Source organism: Macaca fascicularis, chromosome 3, assembly GCF_037993035.2.
Source record: "Macaca fascicularis isolate 582-1 chromosome 3, T2T-MFA8v1.1".
Taxonomy (NCBI): domain Eukaryota; kingdom Metazoa; phylum Chordata; class Mammalia; order Primates; family Cercopithecidae; genus Macaca; species Macaca fascicularis.
Window position 1 is genome coordinate 112,321,685 of NC_088377.1, and position 22,254 is coordinate 112,343,938.

The window sequence follows — 22,254 nt, forward strand, 5'->3', positions numbered from 1 at the left end:
TAATAAAAAGAGTCAAGCAAAAATCTTGGAGTTGAAAAGTGCAGTTGACCTACTAACAAATGTATCAGAATCTCTTAACAGAATTGATCAAACAGAAGAAGGAATGAGTGAACTTGAAGACAGGCTAATTGAAAATACACAGAGGAGAAAAAAGAATAAAAAGGAACGAGGCAGAACTACAAGATCTAGAAAATAGCCTCAAAAGGACAAACCTAAGAGTTATTGTCCTTAAAGAGGAGGTAGAGAGAGAGTTAGGGGTAGAAAATTTATTCAGATAGACAATAACAAAGAGCCTCTCAAAACTAGTAAAATATATCAATATTAAAATACAAGAAGGTTATAGAACACCAAGCAGATTTAAACCAAGACTACCTCAAGATACTTAATAATTAAACTCTCAAAGGTCAAGGATGAAGAAGAAAGGATCCTAAAAGCAGCAAGAGAAAAAGAAAAAAAACATGTAATGGTGCTCCAGTACATTTGCCAGCAGACTTCTCAGTGGAAGTTGCACAGGACTGGAGAGAGTGGCATGCCGTATTTTAGTGTGGGTTAGGAACTTCAGCAAAGTATTAAAGAAACTGAGTGGCTCTGAACTTTATTCTAAATAACTATGTCCTACTTACCAGCTCTTAGAAGGAAGTCAGAGAACACTTCTGTAGGTGAAATAGTATTCCCTCCTGATTCAGAGAGGAGAGAACATGGAGGCAGAGCAGAAACTTCATTAGCAGGCATTCTGTCCTTTGTTTAAAAGATAAAGTGACCAAGATGTGGAAAAAGGATAATAAAACACAAAAGAATAAGAGTTGTATAACTCTGAGAGACATAAAAGAGGGTATGATTAAGTTGAAAATTACCATTTTGGGATAGGAAGACTCAGTATTATATGTCTCCCTAAATAAATCTTGTCCAGGATTTCTGTTCATTTGTCATCTAATCATTTAGAGTTGCTTAGACTAGCCCTATACAGTTGCTTTATTTTTCTCCATAGCACTTATCCCCACGTGATATAACTACATATTTGCTTAATTTTCTTTTTCCCCACTTTTGGAATGTAAACTTATGAAGCTGTGTGAACTTATGAGGGTATACTTGTGTTTCTCTCCTTACTAGAATGTAGATTTATGAGGATATGTTTTATCCCTTGTGGTATCCCCACTACCTTAAGCTGTGCTTGTCACAAAGGAAGCAATGACTGGTGAGTGAATGAATGAATAAATAAAACCCTCCTTTCTCTCATAATCCACAGTGCTTACTGTCTGTTCTATAGTTTTTTGGTTGTTAATTTTGTTCAGTTTAGCATCTTATAATGCTTTCTATTATTTTCTTTTGGTTCAGTATCTAATTGTTTCATTCCTATAGGACATTCTTCTCCATGCTCCTTGATGGCATGAGTGGGACAAATGCTTCCTTTGTGTACTACCTCACAGTGCAAGGCCAATGGATGTAGGAACTTGCTGAATTGAACACATGTATTTGTTCATAATGACTTAAATTGCCAAAATCCAGTTTGCCTTTAATAAAAGGCGTATTTTTTTATTGGCTGAAACAGTATAATTCTGTATGAAATAGGTTTTTTTTAAAATGTATGAATACTTTTTGGTGATGTTTTGTTGAGCTCATAGTAAATTTTGGTAACTGGAAGTTGGAACTTTTGTAATTATAATTGTATGAGTTTCTACACATAATTTGAGTAAAATAATATCACAATTTTCAATGAGATAAGAATTTCTTACCTTGAAATTTAAATTTCTAATAAAATGTCTCCTTATGCTGTACTTATATTGGAACCTAGTTTCAAGATGAAATATTAATTCTAAGTAAGTATAACTTTGTAGCCTACTTATCCTTTTATATATACGTTTGCAAATATAAATGTACAGATGTTTTTATACATACTTTGTTGTATTTCTCATGCCAGGATTTCATTTAACAGTTTGTTTAACTATTTCTGTTCCTTACCTTTGCATTACCACTAGGATATTTTTAAAAAGTAATTGCAGATGCTCTATAAATCTCTTTATACATATAAATTTTGCATATTGTTTTGTGGAGATAAATTTTCAAGTGTACACTTTACATTTTCAAAAGTTACTGAAATAATACCATAAATGTTTACAAGAAGAAATTTAGAACTGTGTTAAAGTTTTGTTGGTTCTTTTCTAATTCATGTGGAGAATTATTTACTTATTTACTTATATTTTTTCTTTATTTCAGACCAGTCTATCCATATGGGGATGGGGAAGCCTTGGCATTGTCCTTTTTCTGATAACCTTTGGACCCTTTGTAATATTTTATTTGACATTTTATATCCTCTGCTTTGTGGGTGGGTAAGTATACTCAATTACAATTTTATAATTCTTGTGTCATGTCTTGTTAAAATGGAAACAAATGACTATGAGAAATGGGAGTATGATTTATTTGTGAATGGCATTTTTAATAAATTGCTTTTACTAAAGTTAAAAAAATAAGGATACCCATAAAAATAAAAACAGTGATTGTCATTATTTGTATCATAAATATGGGTAGTCCTTCAATAATAGATGTCCATTTCCAAAGGTATGAACTTTTTTTTGGTGATAATGTGTAAAGTTTAAAAAATTTTTCAGATTCCTTTTGGTGTTGTTTCTCCTTTAAAGTTGAAATTTTCTTTTGCATTATGTTAATAATAATAAGTTAAAATGAGACTACACATGAAGTTTTACATTATAGAAATTGTGATTAGACTTCAGACAATAATGTTAATATTTTCCTTTAATGAATGTTGTCATTTCAGTCTAGAAAATTCAAATACCTGATTTCACAGTTTTCTCTTCGTAGTTATTTGGTGTACGTTTATATTTTCCCTTAAGTTGATAAACCTTTACAAGAGAGGTTTCAGTCATAATTTATTGTAGCTTTGTATGCAGAGCGTTTGGTATCAGACATGAATTACAAGGAAATATTAGAAAATATATAGACAAGGGATGTTTGTTATTTAGACACTGTTACCAAAGTAGCTTAGTTGAAATGAGTATTTTGTTGTTAATGTGTTTGTATGTGTGTTTATATGACATATTTATGTAATCAGTTGTGGAATGAACACTGATTTCATTCTGAAAAATCTTTTGAGACCCCAAATATTTGGAGGAGTTGTTTGAGCCTATAGGTTTAGAAGATTTAGCTGAATTGAATAGCTTATATAAACAGTAGCTTGAGAAACTATATCGGACACTGAAGGGTTAGCTTCGAAATATATCTGTCACTTTTTTGGGGATACAGATTTGATAGTCATGTTATGGTCTTTCTATAGGGAGCATATGCTTGAACAAGTGAGAATTTCTTTAATTGAGCAGCTATGTCAGAGACTCTCCATAAAACTATATTTTGTTAGATTTAGTATTTTTGTATCTATGGCCTAGATATAATACTGTGTACTGAAACATTTAAACTTATTTTAGCCATAATAGTCTGATAATGGAGTTCAGAGTATCTTTATTGATGCTAAAGCTGATTGAAGATAATACAGATCTGCAGCCAAATGGGTTTCCTAATTACACTCCTCAGTCACAGTTAAGGCCACAGCATGGCTGAATAGCGACAAGGTTGCACCACTCCCTCTCAGAGTCAAGGCTGCATTTATTAATTGGAAAGGAAATTGTCTTGACTTTTTTTTTTTTTTTGGAAAGGTAGAAATGTCTTCTAATTGCGCTAATTGTATTAGCCCTTGTAAGAGTGAAGGAAAAGGATTTCAGAGTATTTCCCAATACTTTGGCAAGGGAGGATATTGCAGCTTTATAGGCTAAGGTAGGAGCCCTTAGAAGGTAGATAAGTGAATAATTATTTCTTTTTTTACTCAACTGCTCCAAATAAGATTTAGGAAAAAGAGAAATCAGTTTATTAATTTTTTAAGTTTTAAAATCTTTAAAAATACCCAGATCCTGCACAAAGTTTATTCATTTTTCAAGTCATGAGAACCTTTGTTGTTCCTTTTTTAAATGTTGTAATTTATCAAGGAATAATTTAAAAAAATCTTTCAGATGCTTACAAAGTTCTGTAAAAATTTGAAGATAAGGTGGGATACTAGAGGATAATGGATACTAAAAAACTCTTTAGAGAAAATTAAGAGTCACATGGTAGGCCTGTGGAATCCTCTCTTGTTTTGTTTTGCTAATAAAACTTAAGTTTTTAAGTGCTGCAGTTTATTCTTCTGAAGTGTTGATAATGTCTCTATTTTGCTTATAGTCAAAGTTAACCCCTTATTTTTTAATATAAAGAATACTTTTGGAAAGAAAAATACATGGGGATTTTTCATTTTTGTTGTTGTAGGATACTTTCATCCCATTGCATTATGGTTATTTTGTGGCATTCTGTTATATTAGTTGGGTTATATAATTATTTCTTGCACCTAAATACAGTTTAAATTATTATTTAAACTTTACGGCTGAAGCTACTATTTAGGTTATTTTAAAATCACACTGCTCTTTATCTTGTCTTCCTATCGTCACACACTTGTAGGCAAAAGTTAATGTCTTATCAGTCTGTTTCTTGATGATGTTTTTAATAACACAGTGTTAATATAAACATTTTATTGTGTCTGTAAATATGCTTAATAACCAGGTAAAACTGAAATACAGGGCCAACTTGAATCTTAATAATAATACCAGATATAACACAGATAGATGAAATTTAGCAGTAATTCTGAGACCAGCCTTTTACAGACAACAAAAACAGAATTAATGACATAAACTGATTTGACTTTTTCCTTGTTCTCAACAAACATGGAAAGGTAGCCACAAAAATTGGAGGACTTTGAGAATCTTCCTTTCAGTAGTTGAGACTGATAATATTTAATGTCTTACTGTTCCCTTCCTGTCATTACAGTCTTTGAATCATTGTAACATTACTGTAAGATCATTATAAGATTAAATGTTTTTTGATGGATTTCTAACACTTTGCTTTATTGGTAAATTTTAAATCTATGAAATATTGATAATATTTAATTAATACTTAGAGTGAAGCAGTTCAAAATCACCATTTATCTTCCTTGATCCTGTAATTATTTTTCAAAATAATTAACTTATTTTGGGATACATTTATATTTTAATTCCAGCCTTATTTTAAACAAATCATAGATTAGATTTTTTTTTTCCCCCTAATGGCCTTTATTTTTATTCTGTATTCATACTGGCAAGTTGTAGTAATGTAATACCTCACCTTAATTGGTTAACAGAACTATAGAATTTGGTCATTTAGCTACATATTTAGATCTCATTTGCCTTTATCCATGGTTATTAGCTAGCATACTTGTTTAATAAGGGCTGATTTTCCTTTTTTTGTTTTTGAGACGGAGTCTTACTCTGTCGCTGGAGTGCAGTGGCGTGATCTTGGCTCACTGCAATCTCTGCCTCCTGGGTTCAAGCAATTCTCCTCTCTCAGCCTCCTGAGTAGCCCGGATTACAGGTGCGTGTCACCACGCCCAGCTAATTTTTGTATTTTTAGTAGAGACGGGGTTTCACCATGTTGGTCAGGATGGTCTTGATCTCCTGACCTCAGATGAATGATTCACCTGCCTTGACCTCCCAAGGTGCTGGGATTACAGGCATGAGCCACTGCGCTCAGCCTGATTTTTCTTAAGTTTGAAAAATGTCATTTAAGTTTTTTTTGTTTTCGAGACGGAGTCTTGCTCTGTCACCCAGGCTCGAGTGTAGTGGCGTGATCTCAGCTCACTGCAACCTCCACCTCCTGGGTTCAAGCGATTCTCCTGCCTCAGCCTCCCGAGTAGTGTGCCACCACCCTGGCTAATTTTTGTATTTTCAGTAGAGACAGAGTTTCACCATGTTGGTCAAACTGGTCTCGAACTCCTGACCTTGTGATCCGCCTGCCTTGGTCTCCCAAAGTGCTGGGATTACAGGCGCGAGCCACCACACCCGGCCTTGTCACAAGATTCTTTAGGAAGTGTATTGGATTAAAACTTTAAAAAGTATTATTGTGTAATTCACAAAATGTTTATAGTTGTTTTAAACTTCAGAACCTAATACAATCTGTCAATTTCTTGCTTTGCCAAAGTCACAAATTGACTTTTTAGTAAATGATAAGCCATCTGTGAACTCTGAAAAACATACTTGGTAGTAGATTCATTAAATTATAAGAAAGTTTTGTTTTTATATTTGTGATTAAATTTTTTTTCCAGGGGTTTAGTGGTTACTCTCCTGTTTGGAAAAACAAACTCAGAGAAGTACCTAGAACAGTGTGAACACTCATTTCTTCCTCCAACATCAACTGGGGTTCCTAAGGTAAATAGTTTGAGGGAATATAAAACCTCAAAGTCCAGTTCTTTGCAATGATAATAATCATCTGTATATAGCGTGACAAATTTTCCTATAATTTACTAATGCTCACTGAAATTTATGTGAGATTGTCTAATTATACTTAGGAAATATATTTTAAAAGGCCATCTTAAAAACTTTCTTAGTGTTAGATTTATAAAGTGGGAATACAAACCTGAGAAAATGATAGAAATTGGTTAGTTTATTTTGCGTATTTTTCCTGCTGTCTTATCATAGTGTTTCAAAGCATCATGCGTATGATTTGTAACAATGTCAATGAGTGTTCTGGTTTGAATGAAATAAATTGCAGAGGAACCAGAGGGAAAAAATGGATACTTTTCATTACTTTGAAAAATATAGCTTGTAATTAGATTATGCAGTATCTGAATTTTAATAATTCAGACCTAATTTTTATCATCTTGAATGGTGCTATTTTATTTTTTTTTAGTATCATACTCTATAAATAAAATTGGAATTGCGTAGGCTTCAGATTTGTAGTGTCTTCAATTCTTGTGGAATTGGGTTGGTTTCATTTTGTATGAAGAGAGGCAAATGGCCTGGAGTTGATGCTAATAACAACTTTCTTTACAGTTATTAACTTGTCTGTTACATGCTAAGGTGCAAGAGATGTAGAGGTAAATAATGTCCAATATTATTTTACATTAATAAAAGAATTTCACTCTATTCCATTGACTTTTATATTGATAAACAAATTTTTTAATACTTAAACTTTTTTATGATCTGAAACCATTCTCTCCTTTAGGACTCATATTCATATGTATTTTTTTTTTACTTATAAGTCTTACAAAATTAACCTTTCCTTTTTTGAACCATTTCTTAGCTATTTATAGTGTACTTCAGTTGAGTGGTAGATAGAGAGGTTAGGAAATATTTTAAGAATTAAGATCCTTTACAGTAATAAATTATATTCAAGACTGGTTAAGTCTTTATAATCCATTTTTAATAGATAGTATAAAAACAGTGGTTTTTATTTTCTATTTCTAAAATATGATTTATAAGTATGTTTTATGAAAAAATTTCAGTGGTTTCATATTATAACTTGAAGCATGTATTTTTAATATAGATATCTATGTCTATATCTGTATCTATATTGTATATATTTATGGTTTGTTTTTTTTAAGAGTCTCCCACTGCCTTTAACCCAATTTTCAGGCCACTGATCTTTCTGAACACAAAAAACTAGAGAAATACATTTTCGTAAGTTGCCAAAAACTATCCCTAAATAAAATCTGTTTAAAAATTATTTTGCAGCTGGTATGCTGTTTTGGGCTGGGAAAGGGGAGGGGCAAGAGGGAGAGTGTCCAATAAAGACAGTTTGACTCACATGAAACACTAATTTTATAGTTGTAAAGTTTCATTGAAATATGGCAGCAGCATACCTGTACATTTGCAGTTTTCCCACATTCTAAATGTTTGCTGATTTAATTAAATTTTTGACGATAATCATTTTTTTGGGAGTGTCTAGTTTTGTTAACTTGAGAAATAGTGTTTGGCTTATAGTAGCACCTCAAATAGGTTATTTATTCACTTGAGGATAATGAAGGGATGTTACATTGAGTATTCAACTGGAATTAAACTAGAGAGATTTTAGATCAGAAAACTACTCAGTAAGATGTTTTGATTTCCTTTAAGTGCTTAGAAGAAATGAAACGGGAAGCCAGGACTATTAAGATTGATAGAAGATTGACGGGTGCCAATATAATTGATGAACCTCTCCAGCAAGTGAGTTTCAGCGTGTGGTATTTGAATTCTATATATTGTGTTCTAGGTATATTTCTAATGACAATACCAGGAAATACTTTTTGCTCTTTAAATAGTATCCTGGAATTTCTTTATGTTATCCTTGAATTTTATACTTGAAGATGCTTCCTTATTTATTAACTCCCTTCTAATGAGGTGGTTTACTTTATGTAAAAGCCTTTCGATTGAATTTGGATTTAGAAAAAAAGTTTTTATTGACATTTGATAGTGTTTCTTAAAATTTTACAGTTAAAGTGTTACTGTTTTGTTGATTAATAAGCTTAGTGGTGTGGTAAATCAGACTGTTTTTTTCCTACTTGTTACCTTTTAAAAATGGAAATGAAATATCTGATCTAAAAACATTAAAAAATTAGAGCTAGGTAAAAAGCTATGCCCCCTGAAATATTTTTCATTGATGTTTGATTATATGATTATAAAAATGTGTACTTTAGAATTTTAACATTATTATTACTAATATTTAGTTTATCTGGTTTGTAAAAATTATACATTGAATTGTATTATGTATTATTTATTGTCTAAATACTGTTGGCAGTATCAAAGATGTTGTAGAAATAAGTGAACTCCTGTATAATTTTTATAATTAGACTGCAATGGATCCGATGATGTAATTTTTAAAAAACCTTTTTTTTTTTTTTGGAATTCTCTATTATTTTACATCTCATTCCATTAAACTGATTGATATTATTTATTAGATTATAGCATGGAAAGTTTATTTTTTTTCTGCAAACTGTCATTACCTAGATTTATATGGAACTTGACCATATATAGTGTTTTAATTTTTTTTTTTTTTAAATCTAGGCAGTAGGTAAGTTTGGATACCAGAATAATTTAAAAATGTTTGAAGTGGTTTTTAGTATGTTGATGTTTTTGTAATGAGGGCAGGTATTTACCACCATAACTTAATACGTAGAGAGTAAATATAAATTGGCAGATACAGCATGCTTTTTTAGTTTACCACTGTAACTTTTTAAATCCTAAAATGTTGTAATTTTTTCCCAATATTTTTGTTACAGGTTATCCAGTTTTCCTTGAGAGATTATGTCCAGTATTGGTATTATACACTAAGCGATGATGAATCTTTTCTTCTTGAAATTAGGCAGACTCTTCAAAATGCGCTCATTCAGTTTGCTACTAGGTAAGGACATGGCATTGTATTTCTGCAGAAAAATGTAGATGCATGGTTTGTACCACTAAGGAAAATAACTTTTAAGGGGAGGAATTGTTTATTAAAAGGTAAGTAGAACAGCAGATTATTATTGTGGGATAACTCCAGGATTTTAGAACTAGAGCTCTTAAAACCTTTACCCCAGATTTTAGGTTTTTACAGAATGTTTATTTTGATTAAGCACTGCATTCTGTTTGGTAGTTTTTTCTTTAGGGTCCAAATCAGTGACTTTTTAAATCTGTTACCCCACTTATTGATACTTTTCCCCCCGCTTTTCCCTAGACCCTCTGTTTTATGTGAGTGCTATGAAAATAGATTAGTTTCAGAGTAACTGCTCTTCTCCTTTTGCTATAACTCTTCTCCTAATTATGACACATATCAATTGGAAGTTCTCTTAGAGGGAGGAGAAGGGACCAAAGGAACGTAAGTCAGTGGAGAATATTCAAGTTTATATTTTTCAGAAGAAAAGTTTATTTTGGTGAGTTTAAGGAACTTTTCTTGTCACATGTACTAAAATTCTTACTTTACAAACCAGCTGTATACTGCTTCCCATATGATGAAAGTATTTTGGCTTCTATTTTACTTAAACTGCTTGATTTTTTTTGATGGGAGGCTGTTTCACACCTGTTTAAATTACGTTTACTTTCATTTTTATCATTGACGTCTAACTTTTTGAAAGCCTTTTAATGGGTAACATTATAGGAAAGGGAATACTTGTGTTCTAGAAATTATTTATTTTTGAAAGAAAGATTTTATGTTTAGATGAGTTTGTAGACTTCTTTTTTTTATTCCATTAAAATATGTTGCTACCATCACACACAAAGATTGCCCTGCTATGTATTTCCAGCTCATGCTGCCCTTTCAGGCCCTTTCCTCTATCTCCATTTGATTCTAAAGCTTTAGATTTGGAGTTGGCTAGAGGAAGGGCATGAGATGTGTTTCCCAACCTCATTGGGGAGCCTGGTACAAGGTTTATGGTTTGAACAATAATAGTTATAGAGATAGATTTGTACTTCTCCTCCCTCATGATTAGGAGTAAGCATTTGCAAAGGAGCTAGCCAGAATTACAGATGCAGACTCACTGTGGAACACAGAACATGTAATTGGTATAATCAAAGGAAGTCTGAACTTGAATGTAATCTCTTTTATTTCATGTGCACCATTATTGAGTGTTAGGTATTCTTTCAGATAATTCTTCTAAATATTTATTTATTGCTTTCTATAGTGACGCTATCCTGATGACTTTTTTTTTTCTTAGAAAGGGTGAGGATAAGAAGAATTCATTATTCTTGTGCCTGACTATTGGAAAATATATAAAAATGTGTAACACATTTTAGAACTGGAAAGAGATTTGAGCTCTAGTAATTTGAAAACTTGAGTTTGCGTTCTAGCTCCACCTCTGGCTGTAGGACTGTGAGCAAGTGTCTTTAAACTCTGAACCTTGGTTTTTCTCATATGTAAAATAAGTGTAATAATAACTGCCCTGTTCTGTGTTCCTCTCAGGATAATTGTCAGGATCAAAATTCGTGTTATTCAACTAATATTTTGGGCATACTTTGTACCAACCAGATGCTGGGGATACAGCAGTGAATAAAACAAAGTCCCTGCTCAGTGGAGTGAAATGGAATACCTGTGATAGTGTTTTGAAAATTGTGAAGGAATTTAGAAATTTAAGTTTTTATGCCATCCAACACCCATAATTTTACTGATGAGGAAGCTAAGGTCCAGAAAGGTAAAGTGGTTAGTCTAATGTTATCCAGTGAGTTAGAGTTAGAATCAAATTGTTCTTAAGTTTGGTATTTTTTCTGCCACCCAATTAAATATTTTATAATCTAGGTTATTTATCTTAGTTTCCTGCTCTTCTTTCCTATTATTGCAATACTTTCCCTATTTTTGATCCCCTGGTCACCTTTCTTTTCACTGTAGGTCTTAAGTTTTTTTTTCTTTTGAAAACATTCAGTGCTATCAAGCTTAATGAAAAAGCAAGGTTTTTTTGCATCCTACACTGATCTAAATTTATATCTTTGCTTGACCATTTACCTTAAGTTTCTGGCAAATTAAAACATTACAGATAATAACTACTTTAGAGGCTGCTTTTAGGCTAAAAACTGGTATCAAATAAAGTTCTTAGCATGCGATAAAACTCATTAATTGTTGGTTTGTTCCTTCTCTGTTAATTACTTTCCTACATAGACTTTTTCTATTACTACGCAAATATATGACTTACTAGAGGCTCCATGACTTCCAGTACCAATATCAAGAAAATTAGTCTGTTTACAATCATTCATATACTTTAAAAACCTTATTCTGTGCTGCCTGCTGTATACTGTGAAGCATATGATAGCAGCAAAAATTATCACCTCTATTCTTTAACTTACAGTCCTTTATGGGGCCCACAACTGTGGAAAAAAACTTTTTTTTTTTCCTCTCCAGTGGTTTCATAGGTTTGATTTTTTTAAAGGGCCATGAACTCAGAAAATGTTTAGAACCTATGATTTTTAGTGTTTGTATTTACTCATAAACTTTGAGAAACAATTAGAGAATGCCACTGTAAAATGAAGTGCTTAACTTTGAATAAAGATGGGAAGAAAATAATGTATGTTTTGAGTCCGAAGTTCTGGATTTGAACTTAGCTCTATTACTTGTTAAGCTCTTGGTCTTGAGTGGACAAAACACATATATTTTTGTCTGGAGATGATAACTTGTATCCCCTTATCAGGTGGTTGTTAGGATTAAATGACATCATGTGTGGGAGAGTACTCTGTAGTGATAACATCTTATTTAGTATTAGTACTTTTGTTATTCCAGTAACAGCTTGGGGAAGGAAACTTTCCTCCAGCACCCTTGAGTTCTCCTTCTCTGTGGAATTTGGGTGTGGATTAGACAGAAGCCTCAGGGGATGAATCCTAGATAACCCATGTATTTTTTATTCCCCCTTTAAATAAGATATTATAGTGTGATATTGACAGCTTTGGCCTGTGTCAGAAAATCTGTAATTCTGTCTACCATTAAGTTGTAGTGTATCTAAAAGAAAATTTTTAATATCTCTGTAAAATAGTAATACTAGTACTTGTAGCAAACTCAGAGTTGTAAGGGGAAAATGAGATGATGTGGGTGAAACATTTAGTAAAGTACTTACCAATCAATAAATGACATTTTTAGCAAATCAGTTGACTCTGTGCCTCTATAATCTGGTACATAGTAAGTGTTCAGTAAAATTAACTTCTCTGTTATTGTTGTTGCTGTTATGTTCCTAGGTTGTGTACATACATTCTTTGACCCTGTCTTAGCTATTTTTTTGTACAGCAAGGGAGGTAGAGAGGGCAAAATTAAGGCACATGAAACATGGAGAAATAAAACAATCATTTCTGTAGTATTGAGAGTGGTTTTTCATGTAGAGATAGAGTGAACTAGAGTAGCTGATGAAGACCTCAATGGAATTGAGAGCAAAACTGGTTTTCAAGAATGGGTTATTTGGATAGATAGAGAGGAAGGATATGTTAGGAAATAAGAATAGTATGAGCAAATTTCTAAGAAAGAAGATAAGGATAGTGTAGTAGAAACTATAACAAGCAACCTTGTTGATCTTGAAAGTGAAATGTGGGTGGTAAATCCCTCCATCTTTGTTCCTCTTAATCCAAGATTAGAGAAAGTTCATATATTTTTTGTTCTTTTTTTTTTTTTTTTTTTTTTTTTTTTGAGATAGAGTCTTGCTCTGCTGTCACCCAGGCTGGAGTGCAGTGGCACACTCACTGCAACCTCTGCATCCCAGGTTCAAGCAATTCTTCTGCCCCAGCCTCCTGAGTAGTTGGAATTACAAGCGCGCGCCACCACACCCGACTAAGTTTTATATTTTTAGTAGAGATGATGGGGTTTCACCATGTTGGTCAGGCTGGCCTTGAACTCCTGACCTCTGATCTACCTGCCTCAGCCTCCCAAAGTGCTGGGATTACAGGCGTGAGTCACTGCGCCCCACCCCCACGCCAGGGAAAGTAGATATGTGCTAATGCCACTGTGTTCCTTCCTGAAAGATCTTCCCGTGGAGGGAGGCGGGATAGATACATAGGTTTCAGGATTCGCTGGCTGTGATACTAATGACATAGTATCACAGGGAATGATTGGTAAAACTTCAAGAACATATTCCCTATTTTCTTCTTTTACCTTTTGCCATAGAAATAATGAAAATAAATGGTATATCCCTACACTTGTTAAAAGGCAAACAAAACTCAAATAGTGGACATTTGCAACAAAATTTTGTCCTTTTTTTGTTTTACCATTTTATATTCTTTGCAATTTGAAATTTGGGTAAAAACTGACATTCCTCGGAAAGACAGTTATATTTATTACAGTATAGCAAAAATAATTAGAAACTAATTTAAAATTAGAAATTTTATCTAAATATTTAAAAGAAGGGGAAATGGTTAATGTTTTTTGTTTTTGTTTTGAGACAGACTCTCGTTCTGTCACCTCCTAGGCTGGAATGCAGTGGCACGATTTCTGCTCACTGCAGCTTCCGCCTCCCAGGTTCCAGCGATTCTCCTGTCTCAGATTCCTGAGTAGCTGGAATTGCAGGTGCACGCTGCCACGCCCGGCTAATTTTTGTATTTTAGTAGAGACGGGGTTTTACCATGTTGCCCAGGCTGATCTCGAACTCCTGAGCTCAGGCAATCCACTGGCCTCAGCCTCCCAAAGTGCTGAGATTACAAGTGTGAGCCACCACGCCCAGCCTAATGTTTTTATAATCTATAGAATAGACCTGGGGTAATAGTTCATTATTAACTGATACAATTCACAAACTATACAGTTCAACCACTTAAAGTCAGTAGCTTTAGTTAAGAGTTGTACAACTTGCATCACAATCAATTTAAGAACATTTTAATGACTTCACAAAGAAACCTTATATCCATTGTCAGTCACTTCTGTGTTCCCCCACGCTTCTAGCTCTAGGTAACTACTAATCTTTTTTTTTTGTCTCTATGGATTTGCCTATTCTGAGCATTTTATATGAATGAAATAATATATATGGTCTTTTTTCCTGTTTCTTTTACTTAGCATTATGTTTTCAAGTTTCATTCATATTGTGGCATAAATTAGTGCTTATTCTTTTTTATTGCTGAGTAATATTCCATTGAACACATACCACACTTGTTTTTCATCAGTAAATGGGCATTTAGGTTGTTTCTACTCTTTGAATCATATGAATAATGCTACTATGAGTATTCATGTACAAGTTTTTGAGGGACAAATGTTTCCATTTCTCTTGGATATATACCTGGGAATATAATTTCTGGATTGTATGATCAGTCTTTTGAGGAACTGCAAACTTTTTCAAAGTGATTGTACTTTGTTACATTTCCACCAGCAGCATATGAAAGCTCCTCTTTGACCAACACTTAAGTTATTGTTGTCTGTCTTTTTGTCACCATCATAGTGAGTGTGAAGTAGTATTACATTATCGTTTTAATCTGCATTTCCCTGATAGCTAATGATATCAAGCATCTTTTCGTGTGCTTATTGGTCATTTGTATATTTTCTATAGATATGTGATTTGTTCTACAGATAGATGGTTTGTTTTCAATCATGTGTTTTCCAGTGTCTGAAAAATGAAATGTTCATAGACCCAGCGGAAGCATATTAAAATGTGTGGAAAAAATTAACATGGAAGTCACAAGTAGGAACTCTATCAACAATAATTTATTACGTATTTACTGTTCCATCATGTACAAACCATGATAGTAAGCATTTGTTTCCAGATAGTGACTGCCTATACAAAATTGTTATCTATAGTTGAAAAAACAATTCTTAAGTTTTCATTCATAAGAACACAAAGAATAGAAAAGAAAAATGGCAAATAAATTAATTTTTAAAAAAGTCATAGTAGGTATCTTTATTACTGACAACCAGATGTTTCTGTTTCTGGCTGTAAAGTAATATATACCTATTTTGTAAAATGTAATTTTCTTCTTTAGATTTTCTGAATTAGCTATATTCAGTCATAGACCCACAATCCAAAGATCACTGTTAATGTTTTAGTATATTTCCTTTTAATGTCTTAGCTGTGCATACATGGTTACAATTTTTATATAGCTAAAAATCATACAGCATATGTTACTTCGTACAGTTTTAATTCTAATATGTTTTCTATATATTTGTAATTCTTCTTATATATATTAATGGCTATAAAACTGTCTATTGCAGGAATCAGTAAACTTTTTCTCTAAAGACCCAAACAACTATTTTAGGATTTGTAGGCCACATCATTTCTGTCACAGTTAGTCAGTTCTGCCATTGTAGCACAAAAGCAGCTGTGGACAAAATGCAAATAAATGAGCATAACTGTCCAATAAAACTATATTTATAAAAACCAGCAGAGTACATGTCCTTTACAGGGACGTGGATGAAGCTGGAAACCGTCATTTTCAGCAAACTAACACAAGAACAGAGAACCAAACACTGCATGTTCTCACTCATGAGTGGGAGTTGAACAATGAGAACACGTGGACACAGGGAGGGGAACATCACACACCAGGACCTGTTGGGGGGTGGAGGGCAAGGGGAGGGAGAGCATTAGGATAAATACCTAATGTAGGTGACGGGTTGATGGGTGCAGCAAACCACCATGGCACGTGTATACCTATGTAACAAACCTGCACATTCTGCACATGTACCCCAGAATTAAAAGTATGTATTAAAAAAAAAAGCAGCAGCACACTCAATAATAAAATGACAAGTAACCTAATTAAAAAATGGGGAAAGAATTTGAATAGACATTTCTCTGTAGAAGAAATGTCCAGATGTTCTGAAGGACTTAGATCTTAGTTGTAATTTTATTAATACTCCTGTTTACTAAAATAGTTAACATCATGAGTTTAATTTTCTATACTTTATTACTTAAGAAGATGTGCACTTAGCCCCATGTTATTTTTTTTTTCCTGTATTTTGTCTTAACTAAGGTGTTCACGTCTTGTTTTTTATACTGCTGAAATGATGACTATACTTTATGTGTGTACTTCTGTATAAACTTTTTACTATTTTCTGAGACCTAAGTCCTTCAGAACATCTGGATTTTGGAATCTCTTTGAAGCATTGATACATAGGATATAGGACTGCACTTCTTAAGCAGTGTTATCGCTCACTAAATACCATTTCCCTTAATACAGTCATGTAAAGCTGCATGCCTAAGTTTGTTTCCACCAATTTTATGAATCAGGATGTTTTGTTTTCTTGTTAAGGTAGAGTAGAAAGAACACTGAACTGAAAGTTAAGAACCCTGTTTGTTTTTGTTTTTGTTTTTGAGACAGAGTTCGCCCTGTCGCCCAGGCTGGAGTACAGTGGCGCAATCTCAGCTCACTGCAACCTCCGCCCTTCCAGGAACCCTGTTTGTTTAACAAAACCTTGGTCTCACTGTGTCTCCTAGAATATGTAATTTAAATTCTGGCTCTGAAATTACAGGGAATTGTGATAGTGATTTGAGATCCCTTTCAGTTCTAAAATAGTAAGATTCTCTGGTCAGGTTGTTACTAATCTTGATTTCTTTTCAATCGTGTCTCCTCCCAAAACACACACTAACTTACTCCATCACACTCCACATTTTGAATGCCATTTGGGGAGTTATTTTTTTTAAGTATATAGGATTGCTAATTAGAGTTAATTTACTTTGGGATTAAAGTACTCTTCGTAGCTATTGTTTTATTAGTAGGTGTCTTTTCTTTTGTTTTTGTTTTTTTTGAGACGGAGTCTCGCTCTCGCCCAGGCTGGAGTGCAGTGGTGCAATCTCGGCTCACTGCAAGCTCCCCCTCGTTCATGCCATTCTCCTGCCTCAGCCTCCCGAGTAGCTGGGACCACAGGCGGCCGCCCCCACACCCAGCTAATCTTTTTGTATTTTTAGTAGATACAGGATTGCACCATGTTAGCCAGCATAGTCTCCATCTCCTGACCTGGTGATCCGCCCGCCTCGGCCTCCCAAAGTGCTGGGATTACAGGTGTTAGTAGGGGTCTTATAGTAGGATAACAAAATTTATTTAAACCTTTTAGTATATTTCTAAATGATCAGAAAGAATGCTTGATTCTAAACATAAAATACGTTTACTAATCTTTTCTCGATTAAAACACTTGTATCAATGAAATAAAAAGTTTTTGTACAACTAGACTATTGCTGTTATTTATAGAATGCTGAAAACAATAAATCTGTAGTGTTATGAGTTTAATATTTTTTTAAGTTTTCTGAGGTGTGAGTTCTCCCACCACATTCAGTTTTAAGCTATCAGCATGAAGTCACTGAACATGGAAATAGGAAGAGATGTACATAATTGTTTGCCTACTCCAGCTCACAGTTGGAGAGGATACAGCTAAGTGAAGAGGGGGCAGAGGCAGATTTGTAAACCTGAAGTAATGAGATGTATTTCCTTGTGTGTTTGCTAATTTAACTCCTATGGAAGAATTCTTCATTTATTTTTGAGGACTCTGGTAGGGGGTAATCATACATTTACTGTAAGTTCAGGAATGTTTGTGAAGAAGGTCAAGTTAGTTTCATTATTTTAATCAATACTGACAACTAAATCCTTAAAGTGGATGATAAAAGGGTAAAAAAGGGGACTCTAGAGAGATGATTATGGTTAACACGTAGTATTTATGACTGAATTGACGTAGGGGGGATTGATTTAGTGGATTCAAAATGAAGCTTACAATTCTGTGCCTTTACAATTTTACCCAAATTCAATTTCAGGCTGAGTTTTTGACACTGTAGAACAAAGTAGTTCTTCAAGGACTCTGAAGGATGGAAACAAGTAAAGGATTATGTACTTAAAGTAAAGAGTAGTATATCCTTTCTAATAGTGAATTAAGAGGGGAAGTTAGTATCTGATTCAGAGGCTCAAAGGAGAAGGAATTTTTTTCTTTCACAGATAAGCCACTCAGTTGCTCTCTCTCAACAAAAAAAAGTCTGTGAGTCAGTTGATCAAAAGGCCCTCCAATAGAGTAAAACTTTTCCCAAAATCTGCTCAAAGTTACTTGTCAAAAATCTACCCAGAAAAACTAGGAATTCTATTTTAATGATTTTTCAAAAATTTCTGTTTTTTACATAGAAGATAAAGACCTTTTGTAGAAGATTAATACATATTATTATAATTTTATGTGATTGGTTATTATATTGACCTTATTAACGTACCTTTAAAAAAGCCAAGTCTTAACATGCGTGTGTGTGTTTGTGTGTGTATGTATATATGTATATACCTCTTCCCTTGAGATTCCTTTCAGTTCTAAAATACTAAGATTCTGTGGACCTCTCTGTCTGTGTGTGTGTGTATGTGTGTATGTATGTGTGTATGTGTACATATATATAGTGTCTATATGTATACCTGCACATGTAGTATATAGTACACTCTGTCATTCTTACAGTTTTTAAAAAAGGTCTTCATAGTCATTTCTCTGAAAAACTAATGTAGCATCAGGAGCATACCATTTATTATAGGATTATTTTCTGTGGAAAAAGCAGCTTTTACTTTTATCATTTTGACATAAGGCACGTTTTCCAGGAAAGTATTCTGCCATGAATATGAAGATCGCCTTTACTGCCAAACGATCACCCTCTCCTGGTCAGGCAAGTCTACAAGATGACCCTTGCATATATATTTATCATGCTCGTTCCCATCTTCTGCTCATTCCTGTGTCCTTTCTTCTCTCGTATAAATACTGCTCTTTCATCAAGATTTAAGTGTAGCCTCTTTATTGAAGCCTCTTTAAATTACTACATATCACTTAATCTATAGTCTTTGTGTGTGTAGTTCTTGTCAACAAAATTTTAAGCTGATTTTGAAATGGTTCCAATTCTGTGCTATTGCAGTGAAAGTTCTCTTAACTGATGTTAGTTAGCCAGTGCTCTCCATTCCCTTTGTATGCTATAATGACTGATAACCTTAACATTAAGACTAGGCTCTATTACATCTATCCACTTCTGTTTCCACCCTTTGAGTTTTATGCTTATCAAAAGTCAGTTGTGTGATGCCTGGACCCCACCTCCAGAAAATCTGATACAGTTAGTCTGTGGTGTGACCTGAACATTGGTGATTTAGAGGAGACAGATAATCAAACACGTTGAAAAAAAAGTTGTATTTGTTTCTGAGCCCATATATCCCAGTTACACTTTTTTATGATAATCAGGTGGTTTAATTAACACTCAACTTAGATTGAAGAAATATGAATATGACAGGGTAGTTTCTATGAAAACCAAGTCACTTGCTTTGGAATTACTCAAAGCTGGTGGAAGATTGTAGTTGAATTAAGTGAGTGAAAGGCAAGTATGAAATTTGAAAGTCTTCAAGGACTCTTCATGCAGATTTGTTCACAAATGTCTTTATTCCCTTGCCATTTGAAAGAAACTGGACACCATAGGTTTTGCAGTGTGGGAACAGTTTGTAGTTTTTTCAAGACCCAAGGCATGTTAATACCACTCAGCAGAGCCTTAACCAAAGAATAAATCTTAGTCCTACACAGGAAGATTTATATCATTGAAGTTAAAGTGAAATATATTCATGACTCCCTCTTTTGATCAAATATTTAAATTTACCTACTGCCCAATTACCAGTTTTTTATACACTCTGTCCCTGTGTGTGTGTATGTGTATGTGTATGTGTATGTGTATGCGTATGTGTATGCGTATGTGTATGTGTGGTTTTATGTAGCTAATATAATCAATCATAGACTCAAAGATATAATAAGTGTTGTTAGAGAAAACAAACTTTGGGAAATGATGTGACTTGCTGAATTTCATAGACTGGCACATATGCCTTTGATTTGAGTAAAAGACCCATCATTTGGGGAAGACTTTTGTTCGAATCAATGGCATCTGTGCCAGTCCAGTGCATTTTCCAGAAATACTTGATTTTGGTCGTGTTTTGTGTTACTGATGATGAGCTGTACACTGCTTAGAATAGATGGAACAAGTGAGGCAATTTATAATTCTAAACTCACACATATTTGGGACTTTACTTGCCTTTTTAAGGCATTGGCATTAAGTAGCCGTGAGTCAAAAAGAGCTTCTCAGTACATATTCTACTTTAACACTTCAGGGAATAAGGAAGCAATTGTTGTTTGTGCCTACTGTTGCCATTCTCCAAACATCCATCGTAAACAGTGCTCTAACCCTGAAAAAGGAATCAATAAATCAGTGTGCATGGAGTGCCTCCAATAATATTTGAAACATTACTTTTCCACGGGGGATACAACTATGAATAAAACAAACACAGTTGGCTGAGTGCAGTGGTATGTGCCTGTACTCCCAGCTACTCAGAAGGCTGAAGTAAGAGGATCACTTGAGCCTAGGAGTTTGAGGCTGCACTGTGAATGCAGCCTGGACAACATAGTGAGACTCTATTTAAACAAACCAACAACTGCAATAACAAAAAACAGACCCAGTCAATCCGTGCCTTACTGAGATTAATATTCTAACAGCAAATAATTCAACTGTAGCTTGTAAGAGCTATAAAAAGTGGAAAGTTTGGTAGAATGCATGACTGGAGACAGGACCTAGTCTGAAGGAATAGTGGAGAGGATGGGGGTCAATGAGGGCTGGCATGTGGAATTGACGTTTTAGATAAACTTTAATGTATAAGTGGGAATTGTCAAGTGAATGGGGGGAGAGGAAAATTTATGGAGAGTAGGCAGTGCCAAGCAAATGTAGGGGAGGGAATAGTCTGTCCAGAGGCACTGAGAGTATAAGGGGCGTATTAGCATTTGACAAATGGAAAGAAAGCCTGTGGATCTGCATAACAAAGAGGCAGGGAGAAGGTGAGATAGATGGTGATGAGGAGGAAATACACAAGGGCTCTCCGGTAAGAAAGATCTTAGAGAAGGTGTTTGTGCTTAGCTCTAATAATAATGGGGTGTTATTGCAGTTTTAAAGCTGTATATATCCTATTTTAAAAATTTGACTGCTTTATGGAAATTGGAATGCAAGGGAGACAGTGGATGTGGGAGACCTATAAGTAGAATGGTGGCGAGGGATAGGATGGTAGCATTAGAGACAGAGATAAGGGCTTGCAAAATTTATGTTCAGAGAGACATACTTTATAGTTTTGTTTTGCTTTTGTGCTTTCAATTAAAATTTCATTACTTGTTTGCATTCCTAATTAACCTTCTTAATTCTTTATTGCAACCATTCTGTCAAGATACGTAAGCTTCAGGGGCCTACTGTAAATTTTTTCAGGCTAGGGTTAATTGTATCACTTTTTTGGTCATATAGGGATTATGTTCTTTTATTTTTAAATTCAAGAAATTACAGCTTATTAGTAATAATAATAAAACTCAAATGTCGGTAATAAGATGAGTTAAGTAATAGCCCGGTTGTTTTACTAGACTAAGAATTATATGGGGGAATATTTTAAGCAAAGTGAAAAAGAGTTTTGACTGTTGGCATAATGTAAGAAGAATTGATATTAAGAGCTCTACTAGAAAGCTATGTAGTAGATGCAGTAGAAGTATGGCTATTACATAATGAAATATTTCTTACTTATTTTCACATTGCATTTATTACATATTTATCATGTCATGATTTTAGAAGGTACTTCACTGTCATCAAAATATTTTCCAATTTTGTTAAGACAAACTTTACTAGAAATTTTTAATATATATCCTTCTAATTTATAAATGGGAAGCAGTGTGCTATTGTTCTTCCTAATCTAGAAAGTTCTTTTGAGATTTATATTAAGTTTGCATGAAGTCAGTGGAAATAAGTCAAGCAGAAGGAAAATAATAACCTCAGAAAGAGATATAGGATATCTGTACTGTTTTTCCTATTTTTCCTACCCTCAACATATTTCTGTATTGAAAATAGAAATCTGTACATCAAATTTGAAATAATTTGTATGTATTTGCATTGCTTGATAATTTTGTTCGTTTAAAATGTGATTATGTCCTCTATAATGAATCAAGATGGATTTAAAATGCCTTCTAAATTGGTAAATTTTATTTTGTTTGAAAGTTTCAGTAAATTAAATAAACAGCATT

At 33.7% G+C, this 22,254-nt stretch overlaps 1 protein-coding gene across 17 annotated transcripts in view; it reads left to right on the plus strand.

Annotated features, from left to right (window-relative positions):
* The window catches only part of SNX13 (sorting nexin 13), a 181,696-nt gene that overhangs the window by 41,407 nt on the left and 118,035 nt on the right, over positions 1-22,254 (plus strand). For all 17 annotated transcript variants that reach the window (XR_012432612.1, XR_012432613.1, XM_065542244.2 and 14 more), the window contains 4 exons: positions 2,215-2,327; positions 6,170-6,272; positions 7,959-8,048; positions 9,101-9,222. Coding sequence is in view for 15 of the 17 variants with exons in the window: in XM_065542244.2 (XP_065398316.1) it covers positions 2,215-2,327; positions 6,170-6,272; positions 7,959-8,048; positions 9,101-9,222 (428 nt within the window). In the remaining 2 variants the exon portion in view is untranslated. The remainder of the gene's footprint in view (positions 1-2,214; positions 2,328-6,169; positions 6,273-7,958; positions 8,049-9,100; positions 9,223-22,254) is intronic.